This window comes from Bufo bufo, chromosome 8 (assembly GCF_905171765.1).
Source record: "Bufo bufo chromosome 8, aBufBuf1.1, whole genome shotgun sequence".
NCBI classification, from domain to species: Eukaryota; Metazoa; Chordata; class Amphibia; order Anura; family Bufonidae; genus Bufo; species Bufo bufo.
The window spans coordinates 230,252,632-230,267,221 of record NC_053396.1 but is presented as its reverse complement, the minus strand read 5'-3'; the positions used below and the strand labels follow the sequence as shown (position 1 = coordinate 230,267,221).

Here is a 14,590-nt window from a genome sequence, read left to right as displayed (position 1 = left end):
AACTGTTAATAAGACACCCTACTCATGCAGGCAGGAACCTTAGGGTAGCTGTTATATGTTTGTCTTTGTATGTCTTTATATTTATCTCATGCAGCACTTTGTATTTCATTGGGTAACCCAGAGCTTGTTTCTTCTTACCCTAAGCACAAGTCGAGGACGGCTTGACTCAAAGTAAGGGGGAATTTAACACCCCAGAGTTGTGTTACTACACGCCTCTACTATCTTCTAAGCGCCTTTATACTGTCATCAGATATGATTTTGCTCATGTCTTTCACAAATGTGCATATAAATCTATGTTAAATGCAATTAGCCTGGTTACCAGTAGGTGGCAGCAAATCATTGGCAGGTACAAGTCACAGTTAAGTATATCGGAGCTGGAATGGATTATTCCAGTTTAGCTCCCCCTCTGTGGAGAGGTGGGCTGGTCCCACATCCTGCAGCATGGGTGGAAAAGGAAGTTAGAGGGAGTGTAGCCTAACCCCTGCTAGGGGTCGGGGGTGTGTGTGGCGTTCCCCTGCATAGGGAAGACAGCAAGGACCTAGTCTTGGCTGAGATTTGGCCATATACCAAGTCTGAGCACCTTCAGCTCTGCTGGATGAAGAGAGCAGAAACTACAGACCAACTCTAGAGTTCCAGGAAGAAAGCATCCCCTGAGAATCCATCTGTGAGATAAACCCAGAGTCCTAGGAGAAGCCTATTCCTCCTCAGCTAGTCTGTCCCCACACAGCAGAAGGTACCAGATAAGTGCAGAAGCTAATCCTGCCGCAGTTACAGATCTACCAAGCAGACGTTTATCCTGCAAGCTCCACATTTAAAGCAGAAGTATTCATTCCTGCCAATCATTGCCAAAACCTGCTGGGACCAAGAGACCAAAGCTGTACACTGTTTGGATGCTGAAGTTATTTCAAGTAAAGAAACGTTTGAACTTCATCTAAAGGTCTGGACATAATTTATTCTGCAAAGTTCCTCAATTACTCCTACAATCACTATACTCAAATTTATTGCAAGGGAGCCAGGAGTCCGGCCGTACCCAGGTAGGAGACACCGGTGACACAATTATCACCATCCTACAGAGACATTATAGGCCATTACACCACTCTGGCATTCCTAATCTGGGAAGTGCGTTATAACACCTTGGAAGGGCCCTGGGGTAGTCCCCTGCGCACAATGCAATTGGCGTCATGACAAATACAGAGTATCATCCACCCGTACCTGGCCGCTGCATAATCTCCAGTCCACAACCTGTCCTCTCCATACATCTGTGACCTGATCTCCTGACACCTCCTCACATATAATCTCCAGTCCATAGCCTGTCCTCTCTATACATCTCTGACCTGATCTCCTGACACCTCCTCACATATAATCTCCAGTCCACACTCTGTCCTCCCCATACATCTCTGACCTGATCTCCTGATACCTCCTTACATATAATCTCCAGTCCACACCCTGTCCTCTCCATACATCTCTGACCTAATCTCCTGATACCTCCTCACATATAATCTCCAGTCCATAGCCTGTCCTCTCCATACATCTCTGACCTGATCTCCTGATACCTCCTTACATATAATCTCCAGTCCACACCCTGTCCTCTCCATACATCTCTGACCTAATCTCCTGATACCTCCTCACATATAATCTCCAGTCCATAGCCTGTCCTCTCCATACATCTCTGACCTGATCTCCTGATACCGCCTCATATAATCTCCAGTCCACACTCTGTCCTCTCCATACATCTCTGACCTAATGTCCTGATACCGCCTCACACAATCTCCAGTCCACACCCTGTCCTCCCCATACATCTCTGACCTAATCTCCTGATACCTTCCCACATATAATCTCCTGTCCTCCTCATACATCTCTGACCTGATCTCCTGATACCGCCTCACACAATCTCCAGTCCACACCCTGTCCTCTCCATACTTCTCTGACCTAATGTCCTGATACCTTCCCACATATAATCTCCAGTACACACCCTGTCCTCTCCATACATCTCTGACCTAATCTCCTGATACCTCCTCACATATAATCTCCTGTCCTCTCCATACATCTCTGACCTGATCTCCTGATATCTCCTCACATATAATCTCCAGTCCACAACCTGTCCTCTCCATACATCTCTGACCTAATCTCCTGATACCTCCTCACATATAATCTCCTGTCCTCTCCATACATCTCTGACCTGATCTCCTGATACCTCCTCACATATGATCTCCAGTCCACACCCTGTCCTCTCCATACATCTCTGACCTGATCTCCTGATACCTCCTCACATATGATCTCCAGTCCACACCCTGTCCTCTCCATACATCTCTGACCTGATCTCCTGATATCTCCTCACATATAATCTCCAGTCCACAACCTGTCCTCTCCATACATCTCTGACCTAATCTCCTGATACCTCCTCACATATAATCTCCTGTCCTCTCCATACATCTCTGACCTGATCTCCTGATACCTCCTCACATATAATCTCCAGTCCACACCCTGTCCTCTCCATACATCTCTGACCTGATCTCCTGATACCTCCTCACATATAATCTCCAGTCCACACCCTGTCCTCTCCATACATCTCTGACCTGATCTCCTGATACCTCCTCACATATAATCTCCAGTCCACAGCCTGTCCTCTCCATACATCCCTGACCCAATCTCCAGGACTTCCTTCTTGCTCCTCCATACCCTGGATCTGACTATCCTCCAGCATTCAAACCTTCAGGAAAGCTACATCTTCCGCTAACCTTGCTGCCATCACCTCCTGCCTCTTCCACCCTAGATTGTGAGCTCTTGTGGCTTCTCCCTCTCTATAGGAATTATGTTACATGGCATGAAGAAGCGGATGTTGGCTTACACTGTGTGACACTGATCAGTCACCGCCCACCTTCTATAATGTGTGTGGGGGGGGGGGAACAATATAATCCACGGGGGAGGGGGGGGGGGGGGCACATGTAATATGAAGTTGTACATTATAACCCCTGAGGACACAGCAGCCTGCGGATTACAACCCCCCACCTCTCACACGCACCATGAATCACGTTCTGTGTTATATTTGGACTGGGGGGTTTTGTTCAGTTTCCATGGCGACTCGGGATGAGACAGACGGCGCTTTGTGTGTGAGGGGCAGATGTGGACGCCGGTTCTACAGAGATGGAGTCTGCGACGCTGTGTGCACGCCAGAACGACCGCCACAGAGCCTCCGCGGACCCCACCAATCCCTGGCTATAAGCCCTCTGGTATATGAATATAATGCAAGGCCTACAGTACCTACTGGCACAGGCAGAAATGGGATACCAGGTTATTCATATGACATTCGAGGGAGTCAGGGTTGACTACTTCTCTGGGCACGACTGGTTGTCAGGCTGCTCGGTGCTGCCCCCTGCTGCGACTGACGACACAATGACACAAAGTGACAAGAAACACTTTATTTACAGGATCTGATAGAAAACAATGGCGGATATTTACAGCAATCAGCGGCGCCTCCATATATACAATCCGATCAGCGCCACCGCCTCTGTACACGTCATCATACACATATTACTGTACACTGGGGTCCAGTCCACAAGGTGACCCCTCGGGGGGAGGAGCAAAGGGTGAACCTGGCAACATCACACTGATGGGGGTTGTAGTTCACTCTGCTACAAGAACCATCAGAAGAGATCCCACAGGGCAGACAAAGGGTTAACAGTCATGCAGATATTCATGCATCATGGGAGTTGTAGTTCAGCAACTGCAGTAAACTGCCATGATGCATTCTGGGGGTCAAAGCACAGAGAGCAGACACCCCGAAACCAAGAGGACACAAGATACTGCCCCCTGTTATCAGCCATGTCAGCCGAGAGGATGACTGTAGGACAGGAGGATACAGTCTATTGCCCCCTGTTATCAGCCATTTCAGGGGGGAGGATGACTGTAGGACAGGAGAATACAGTCTATTGCCCCCTGTTATCAGCCATTTCAGGGGAGAGGATGACTGTAGGACAGGAGAATACAGTCTATTGCCCCTGTTATCAGCCATTTCAGGGGGGAGGATGACTGTAGGACAGGAGAATACAGTCTATTGCTCCCTGTTATCAGCCATTTCAGGGGAGAGGATGACTGTAGGAGAGGAGAATACAGTCTATTGCCCCCTGTTATCAGACATTTCAGGGGAGAGGATGACTGTAGGACAGGAGAATACAGTCTATTGCTCCTTGTTATCAGCCATTTCAGGGGAGAGGATGACTGTAGGACAGGAGAATACAGTCTATTGCCCCCTGTTATCAGCCATTTCAGGGGAGAGGATGACTGTAGGACAGGAGAATACAGTCTATTGCCCCCTGTTATCAGCCATGTCAGCCGAGAGGATGACTGTAGGACAGGAGAATACAGTCTATTGCTCCCTGTTATCAGCCATTTCAGGGGAGAGGATGACTGTAGGACAGGAGAATACAGTCAATTGCTCCCTGTAATCAGCCATTTCAGGGGAGAGGATGACTGTAGGACAGGAGAATACAATCTATTGCCGCCTGTTATCAGCCATTTCAGGGGAGAGAATGACTGTAGGACAGGAGAATACAGTCTATTGCTACCTGTAATCAGCCATTTCAGGGGAGAGGATGACTGTAGGACAGGAGAATACAATCTATTGCCGCCTGTTATCAGCCATTTCAGGGGAGAGAATGACTGTAGGACAGGAGAATACAGTCTATTGCTACCTGTAATCAGCCATTTCAGGGGAGAGGATGACTGTAGGACAGGAGAATACAATCTATTGCCGCCTGTTATCAGCCATTTCACCCCGGGGAGAGGATGACTGTAGGACAGGAGAATACAATCTATTGCCGCCTGTTATCAGCCATTTCAGGGGAGAGAATGACTGTAGGACAGGAGAATACAGTCTATTGCCGCCTGTTATCAGCCATTTCAGGGGAGAGGATGACTGTAGGACAGGAGAATACAGTCTATTGCTGCCTGTTATCAGCCATTTCACCCCGGGGAGAGGATGACTGTAGGACAGGAGAATACAGTCTATTGCCGCCTGTTATCAGCCATTTCAGGGGAGAGGATGACTGTAGGACAGGAGAATACAATCTATTGCCCCTGTTATCAGCCATTTCAGGGGAGAGGATGACTGTAGGACAGGAGAATACAGTCTATTGCCCCCTGTTATCAGCCATTTCACCCCGGGGAGAGGATGACTGTAGGACAGGAGAATACAGTCTATTGCTCCCTGTTATCAGCCATTTCAGGGGAGAGGATGACTGTAGGACAGGAGAATACAATCTATTGCCGCCTGTTATCAGCCATTTCAGGGGAGAGGATGACTGTAGGACAGGAGAATACAATCTATTGCCGCCTGTTATCAGCCATTTCAGGGGAGAGGACGACTGTAGGACAGGAGAATACAGTCTATTGCCCCCTGTTATCAGCCATGTCAGCGGAGAGGATGACTGTAGGACAGGAGAATACAATCTATTGCCGCCTGTTATCAGCCATTTCAGAGGAGAGGATGACTGTAGGACAGGAGAATACAGTCTATTGCCCCTGTTATCAGCCATTTCAGGGGAAAGGATGACTGTAGAACAGGAGAATACAGTATATTGCCCCCTGTTATCAGCTATTTCAGGGGAGAGGATGACTGTAGGACAGGAGAATACAGTCTATTGCCGCCTGTTATCAGCCATTTCAGGGGAGAGGATGACTGTAGGACAGGAGAATACAATCTATTGCCGCCTGTTATCAGCCATTTCACCCCGGGGAGAGGATGACTGTAGGACAGGAGAATACAATCTATTGCCGCCTGTTATCAGCCATTTCAGGGGAGAGAATGACTGTAGGACAGGAGAATACAGTCTATTGCCGCCTGTTATCAGCCATTTCAGGGGAGAGGATGACTGTAGGACAGGAGAATACAGTCTATTGCCGCCTGTTATCAGCCATTTCACCCCGGGGAGAGGATGACTGTAGGACAGAAGAATACAGTCTATTGCCGCCTGTTATCAGCCATTTCAGGGGAGAGGATGACTGTAGGACAGGAGAATACAGTCTATTGCCGCCTGTTATCAGCCATTTCACCCCGGGGAGAGGATGACTGTAGGACAGGAGAATACAGTCTATTGCCGCCTGTTATCAGCCATTTCAGGGGAGAGGATGACTGTAGGACAGGAGAATACAATCTATTGCCGCCTGTTATCAGCCATTTCACCCCGGGGAGAGGATGACTGTAGGACAGGAGAATACAATATATTGCCCCCTGTTATCAGCCATTTCAGAGGAGAGGATGACTGTAGGACAGGAGAATACAGTCTATTGCCCCTGTTATCAGCCATTTCAGGGGAGAGGATGACTGTAGGACAGGAGAATACAGTCTATTGCCCCTGTTATCAGCCATTTCAGGGGAGAGGATGACTGTAGGACAGGAGAATACAGTCTATTGCTACCTGTTATCAGCCATTTCAGGGGAGAGGATGACTGTAGGACAGGAGAAGACAGTCTATTGCTCCCTGTTATCAGCCATTTCAGGGGAGAGGATGACTGTAGGACAGGAGAATACAATCTATTGCTACCTGTTATCAGCCATTTCAGGGGAGAGGATGACTGTAGGACAGGAGAAGACAGTCTATTGCCGCCTGTTATCAGCCATTTCACCCCGAGGAGAGGATGACTGTAGGACAGGAGAATACAATCTATTGCCGCCTGTTATCAGCCATTTCAGGGGAGAGGATGACTGTAGGACAGGAGAATACAGTCTATTGCCCCCTGTTATCAGCCATTTCAGGGAGAGGATGACTGTAGGACAGGAGAATACCGTCTATTGCCCTCTGTTATCAGCCATTTCAGGGGAGAGGATGACTGTAGGACAGGAGAATACCGTCTATTGCCCTCTGTTATCAGCCATTTCAGGGGAGAGGATGACTGTAGGACAGGAGAATACAATCTATTGCTCCCTGTTATCAGCCATTTCAGGGGAGAGGATGACTGTAGGACAGGAGAATACAGTCTATTGCTCCCTGTTATCAGCCATGTCAGGGGAGAGGATGACTGTAGGACAGGAGAATACAATCTATTGCCCCCTGTTATCAGCCATTTCAGGGGAGAGGATGACTGTAGGACAGGAGAATACAGTCTATTGCCCCCTGTTATCAGCCATTTCAGGGGAGAGGATGACTGTAGGACAGGAGAATACAGTCTATTGCCCCTGTTATCAGCCATTTCAGGGGAGAGGATGACTGTAGGACAGGAGAATACAGTCTATTGCCCCCTGTTATCAGCCATTTCCGGGGAGAGGATGACTGTAGGACAGGAGAATACAGTCTATTGCCCCCTGTTATCAGCCATTTCAGGGGAGAGGATGACTGTAGGACAGGAGAATACAGTCTATTGCCCCCTGTTATCAGCCATTTCAGGGGAGAGGATGACTGTAGGACAGGAGAATACAGTCTATTGCTCCCTGTTATCAGCCACATATCACTGTACTCTTCTTCAGCGACATAAGTGTAGGAGGGTGTTGGGAGGATCCCCTGGGGTGTATTCGGGTGTCACACGGTTGTCATGACCTTCAGTGACCCCGTGTGGAACCTCATGATCTTTTTCTTAAGTGCCTGAGAAGCTTTTACCTTAAACATTTGGGGGCGTCCCTCAGCATCCCGAGGGGGAAGCTGCATTGGCCATACCAAGCCCCCTTCTTCCTCCTCCTCTTCCTCCTCTTCTCCTTCTGAGTCCACTCTGGCTTCACCCTCTGGGACTCCTACACTAATCTCAGCTGTGGACCTCCACTTCCTGCAGGGGGGGCCGATCCTGGCTGTTGGGGTCCTCCCATCTCTTCCCAAGGTGTAACAGCGGCCCCCTTCTTGGATATGGGCTCGAGGGTCCCCCCATTCCTGCACAAAGGTTTGGGGGTCTGCCCAGCCCTCGGTGTGCGCCCTAGAATTTGCCCAGCTCTCTTTGTAAGTGCGGGGGTGCACCCAACCGTCTAAGTGCCCCCGGGAGCCCTGCCACACTTCTGGGGGGACCCTGGGGTCTACGCTGTCCTCTGGCCGAGGAGTAGGGTCCCTCAGGCTAGTTTCAGAAAGGGACCTTGGGGTCCTTCGCCCCCCTCTTTTGCGCGGTGGTTCCTCTGCAGATAGGCATTTCCTAGGAGGTTTTGGAGGGGACCCTTCAACACTGTGGCCCTTTAAGAGTGGGGGGTGCTTCCTGCGGGGGCCGCGGTGAGTGGGGGTGTACGAGGTGCTGGCCATTCTACACACAGGGGCGGGGGCAGGGGGTCTCTCGGTGGAGACAGAACGCAGGTACGGGGCTCGGAGCTGACGACGAAGCAGAGATAGAATATAACCCTCAGCGCGGCGAGCAGGAGGCGGTGGGGGAGGGGGAGGAGATGTGGGGGAGGGGTACGGGGCAGACATGGAGCGGGGCACCAGAAGACGAGAAGAAGAGGAGCGAGTGTGATGGGATCCCACAACCAGGTCACCTGGGGGCAAAAAGAAGAAGAGTGGGGCAGTTACATAGAGGCGAGGAGAAGCGGCGGCAGGAGCAGCGGGGACCGCCACCGACCTCACCTGCGCTCTTGGGGCGTTCACTGGCGTAATGCATCCGAGCCTCGGCCTGGCTCCCCCGGGGGGCTCGCTCCAGGAAGACGTCACATGACTCAGGACCCTCTGCTTCATACTCCGCTGCAGAGAGAGAGAGAAAAAGTAATGGCGCCCTGAACGGTGGGAGGAGCCTAGAAAGGGCGGAGCCTCTGGATCATTACAAAAATACAAGATGCGGAAACTAATCCAACCAAAGTGTACAAAGTATACATAAACCCCCCCCCCCCCGCCCTCCCACCCAGTATATACCATCCCCCCCGCCCAGTATATACTACCACCGAGCCCTCCCACCCAGTATATACCATCCCCCCCCGCCCAGTATATACTACCACCGAGCCCTCCCACCCAGTATATACCATCCCCCCCGCCCGGTATATACTACCACCGAGCCCTCCCACCCAGTATATACCATCCCCCCCGCCCAGTATATACTACCACCGAGCCCTCCCACCCAGTATATACTACCACCGAGCCCTCCCACCCAGTATATACTACCACCGAGCCCTTCCACCCAGTATATACCATCCCCCCTGCCCAGTATACACTACCACCGAGCCCCCCCGCCCAGTATATACTACCACCGAGCCCTTCCACCCAGTATATACCATCCCCCCGCCCAGTATATACTACCACCGAGCCCTCCCACCCAGTATATACTACCACCGAGCCCTCCCACCCAGTATATACTACCACCGAGCCCTCCCACCCAGTATATACCATCCCCCCCGCCCAGTATATACTACCACCGAGCCCTCCCACCCAGTATATACCATCCCCCCCGCCCAGTATATACTACCACCGAGCCCTCCCACCCAGTATATACCATCCCCCCCGCCCAGTATATACTACCACCGAGCCCTCCCACCCAGTATATATCATCGAGCCCTTACACCCAGTATATACCATCCCCCCCGCTCAGTATATACCATCGAGCCCTGCCACCCAGTATATACCATCCCCCGCCCAGTATATACTACCACCGAGCCCTCCTACCCAGTATATACCATCCCCCGCCCAGTATATACTACCACCGAGCCCTCCCACCCAGTATATACCATCCCCCCGCCCAGTATATACTACCACCGAGCCCTCCCACCCAGTATATACACTACCACCGAGCCCTCCCACCCAGTATATACCATCCCCCCCGCCCAGTATATACTACCACCGAGCCCTCCCACCCAGTATATACCATCCCCCCCGCCCAGTATATACTACCACCGAGCCCTCCCACCCAGTATATACCATCCCCCCGCCCAGTATATACTACCACCGAGCCCTCCCACCCAGTATATACTACCACCGAGCCCTCCCACCCAGTATATACCATCCCCCCGCCCAGTATATACTACCACCGAGCCCTCCCACCCAGTATATACCATCCCCCCCCGCCCAGTATATACTACCACCGAGCCCTCCCACCCAGTATATATCATCGAGCCCTTACACCCAGTATATACCATCCCCCCCGCTCAGTATATACCATCGATCACTACCACCCAGTATATACCATCCCCCGCCCAGTATATACTACCACCGAGCCCTCCCACCCAGTATATACCATCCCCCGCCCAGTATATACTACCACCGAGCCCTCCCACCCAGTATATACCATCCCCCCGCCCAGTATATACTACCACCGAGCCCTCCCACCCAGTATATACTACCACCGAGCCCTCCCACCCAGTATATACTACCACCGAGCCCTCCCACCCAGTATATACCATCCCCCCGCCCAGTATATACTACCACCGAGCCCTCCCACCCAGTATATACCATCCCCCCCCGCCCAGTATATACTACCACCGAGCCCTCCCACCCAGTATATATCATCGAGCCCTTACACCCAGTATATACCATCCCCCCCGCTCAGTATATACCATCGATCCCTACCACCCAGTATATACCATCCCCCGCCCAGTATATACTACCACCGAGCCCTCCCACCCAGTATATACCATCCCCCGCCCAGTATATACTACCACCGAGCCCTCCCACCCAGTATATACCATCCCCCCGCCCAGTATATACTACCACCGAGCCCTCCCACCCAGTATATACTATCCCCCCGCCCAGAATATACCATCCCCCCCGCCCAGTATACACTACCACCGAGCCCTCCCACCCAGTATATACTATCCCCCCGCCCAGTATATACTACCACCGAGCCCTCCCACCCAGTATATACTATCCCCCCGCCCAGTATATACTACCACCGAGCCCTCCCACCCACTATATACTATTCCCCCCCGCCCAGTATATACTACCACCAAGCCCGCCCTCCCACTATATACTATTCCCCCCGCCCAGTATATACTATTCCCCCCGCCCAGTATATACTACCACCGAGCCCTCCCACCCACTATATACTATTCCCCCCCGCCCAGTATATACCATCCCCCAGCCCAGTATATACTGTCCCCCACCTCTTCCCCGCCCAGTAGACACCACCCTCCAATCCAGTATATACCACCGAGCCCTCCCACCCAGTATATACTACCACCGAGCCCTCCCACCCAGTATATACTACCACCGAGCCCTTCCACCCAGTATATACCATCCCCCCTGCCCAGTATACACTACCACCGAGCCCCCCCGCCCAGTATATACTACCACCGAGCCCTTCCACCCAGTATATACCATCCCCCCGCCCAGTATATACTACCACCGAGCCCTCCCACCCAGTATATACTATCCCCCCGCCCAGTATATACTACCACCGAGCCCTCCCACCCAGTATAGTATATACTACCACCGAGCCCTCCCACCCAGTATATACCATCCCCCCCGCCCAGTATATACTACCACCGAGCCCTCCCACCCAGTATATACCATCCCCCCCGCCCAGTATATACTACCACCGAGCCCTCCCACCCAGTATATACCATCCCCCCCGCCCAGTATATACTACCACCGAGCCCTCCCACCCAGTATATACCATCCCCCCCCGCCCAGTATATACTACCACCGAGCCCTCCCACCCAGTATATATCATCGAGCCCTGCCACCCAGTATATACTACCACCGAGCCCTCCTACCCAGTATATACCATCCCCCGCCCAGTATATACTACCACCGAGCCCTCCCACCCAGTATATACCATCCCCCCGCCCAGTATATACTACCACCGAGCCCTCCCACCCAGTATATACTACCACCGAGCCCTCCCACCCAGTATATACCACCCCCCCCGCCCAGTATATACTACCACTGAGCCCTCCCACCCAGTATATACCATCCCCCCCGCCCAGTATATACTACCACCGAGCCCTCCCACCCAGTATATACCATCCCCCCGCCCAGTATATACTACCACCGAGCCCTCCCACCCAGTATATACTACCACCGAGCCCTCCCACCCAGTATATACCATCCCCCCCGCCCAGTATATACTACCACCGAGCCCTCCCACCCAGTATATACCATCCCCCCCGCTCAGTATATACCATCGAGCCCTACCACCCAGTATATACCATCCCCCGCCCAGTATATACTACCACCGAGCCCTCCCACCCAGTATATACCATCCCCCGCCCAGTATATACTACCACCGAGCCCTCCCACCCAGTATATACCATCCCCCCGCCCAGTATATACTACCACCGAGCCCTCCCACCCAGTATATACTATCCCCCCGCCCAGAATATACCATCCCCCCCCGCCCAGTATATACTACCACTGAGCCCTCCCACCCAGTATATACCATCCCCCCCGCTCAGTATATACCATCGAGCCCTACCACCCAGTATATACCATCCCCCGCCCAGTATATACTACCACCGAGCCCTCCCACCCAGTATATACCATCCCCCGCCCAGTATATACTACCACCGAGCCCTCCCACCCAGTATATACCATCCCCCCGCCCAGTATATACTACCACCGAGCCCTCCCACCCAGTATATACTATCCCCCCGCCCAGAATATACCATCCCCCCCCGCCCAGTATACACTACCACCGGGCCCTCCCACCCAGTATATACTATCCCCCCGCCCAGTATATACTACCACCGAGCCCTCCCACCCAGTATATACCATCCCCCGCCCAGTATATACTACCACCGAGCCCTCCCACCCAGTATATACTACCACCGAGCCCTCCCACCCACTATATACTATTCCCCCGCCCAGTATATACTACCACCGAGCCCTCCCACCCAGTATATACCATCCCCCGCCCAGTATATACTACCACCGAGCCCTCCCACCCACTATATACTATTCCCCCCCGCCCAGTATATACTACCACCAAGCCCGCCCTCCCACTATATACTATCCCCCCGCCCAGTATATACTATCCCCCCGCCCAGTATATACTACCACCGAGCCCTCCCACCCACTATATACTATTCCCCCCGCCCAGTATATACTACCACCGAGCCCTCCCACCCACTATATACTATTCCCCCCCGCCCAGTAAATACCATCCCCCAGCCCAGTATATACTGTCCCCCACCTCTTCCCCGCCCAGTAGACACCACCCTCCAATCCAGTATATACCACCCCCTGACCTCTATCTGGTGTATACCGCACCCCGCAAACCTCACTGCCTTGTATATAGAATCCCCGCAGTCCAATATACAACCCCCAAACCATCCAGTATCTACCACATTGAAGGGCACAGGGTTTGAGGAGCTTTATGTGGTTTGGTTACATTAACACAACAATAAACTGTCTGACGTCCTGATTCCCAAATGGTTAATCTCCCCCTCAAATTGCAGGACTGGCGGGCGCTGGGCACGGTTCACTGGGCAGGAGAAGAAAAACATCAGATGCTCAAAGTGCGCTGGGCAGGAATGATCACGACCCGTCACTCATTCCCCAGACGAGGAAAGCCTACCAAGCACATGGAGCACGGGCAGCACTCCGGGCCAACCCAGCGCCTACCAGCCGCGTGGTTAACCCCATCATAGCAAGGTGCAGTCTGTGTGTCCTGGGGGGGGGGGGGTGGGGGCGATGGCGACCCAGGAGGTGGAGAGGTCGGGGCCATGGCGGCCTAGGAGGTGGAGAGGTCGGGAGATGAACTTTACGCGATGACAGGAGCATGCCGCCCGGTATACACAGCGCCCCCGGCCCACGCCGCCCGGTATACACAGCGCCCCCGGCCCACGCCGCCCGGTATACACAGCGCCCCCGGCCCACGCCGCCCGGTATACACAGCGCCCCCGGCCCACGCCGCCCGGTATACACAGACTCCTTCATGAATGGCCAATACAGTTGGACAGTGACACAAGCTCCATGGTTCGGGCTCTGCTGCCACCACATTGAAGTGTAGACTTTCAGGTTTAATTCATGGGGTTGAACAAAAACATCCTGTGAAATGTTCAGGAACTGCAGCCATTTTTCTACAGACCTCCTCATTTCAGGGGCTCAAAAGTAATTATTTCCAGAAATAGAAATTTTATTTTTAACCCTTTGTAGAGAATCCTTTGCAGGCAATACCTGACGTCTGGAGCCATGGACATCACCAGGCGCCCTCCCTTTGCCTTTACTGCAGCCGTCTTCAGTGAAATGGTCGATGGGGCTGCGATCTGGTGATTGACTCGGCCATTGCAGAATATTCCACTTCTGTGCTTTCGCAGTATGTTTTGGGTCATTGTCCATCTGTCCTGTGATGCGCCGTCCACCTTGCTGCATTTAGTTGAATCTGAGCAGAAGGTCTATCCCTGTAGAATTCTGAATTCATCCTGTTGCTCCTGTCTCCAGTTACATCATCAATAAACACTAGTGCCCCGGTGCCGTTGGAGGCCATGAATGCCCATGCCACCACACTGCCTCCACCATGTTCTACAGAGGATGTGGTCTGCTTTGGATCACGATCCATAACCAGCCTTTTCCATACTTTCCTTCCATCGTTCTGGTGCAGGTAGATCTTAGTTTCATCTGTTCCAGAACTGGGCCGTCTTCTTTAGATGTTTTTTGCCTTTCTATTTTTGAGGCTGATGAATGGTTTGCACCTTGTGATGAACCCTCTGGATTTGCTCTCATGAAGTCTTCAATTTATGGAAGACTTAGATACTGATACA

At 52.3% G+C, this 14,590-nt stretch overlaps 1 protein-coding gene across 5 annotated transcripts in view; it reads right to left on the bottom strand.

Moving 5' to 3' along the window:
• LOC121009295 (guanine nucleotide-binding protein G(I)/G(S)/G(O) subunit gamma-8-like) overlaps positions 1-14,590 on the bottom strand; it is a 48,520-nt gene that overhangs the window by 29,214 nt on the left and 4,716 nt on the right. Inside the window, exons 3-4 of one of the 5 annotated variants that reach the window (XM_040442307.1) lie at positions 8,532-8,645; positions 7,319-8,443 (exon numbers count right to left, since the gene is read on the bottom strand). In XM_040442307.1, coding sequence (XP_040298241.1) covers positions 7,515-8,443; positions 8,532-8,645 — 1,043 coding nt within the window. In that variant the 3' untranslated portion in view covers positions 7,319-7,514. Of the gene's footprint in view, positions 1-7,318; positions 8,444-8,526; positions 8,646-14,590 lie in introns of those variants that run through there. The other 4 variants (XM_040442309.1, XM_040442310.1, XM_040442311.1 and 1 more) reach the window with 4 other exon arrangements.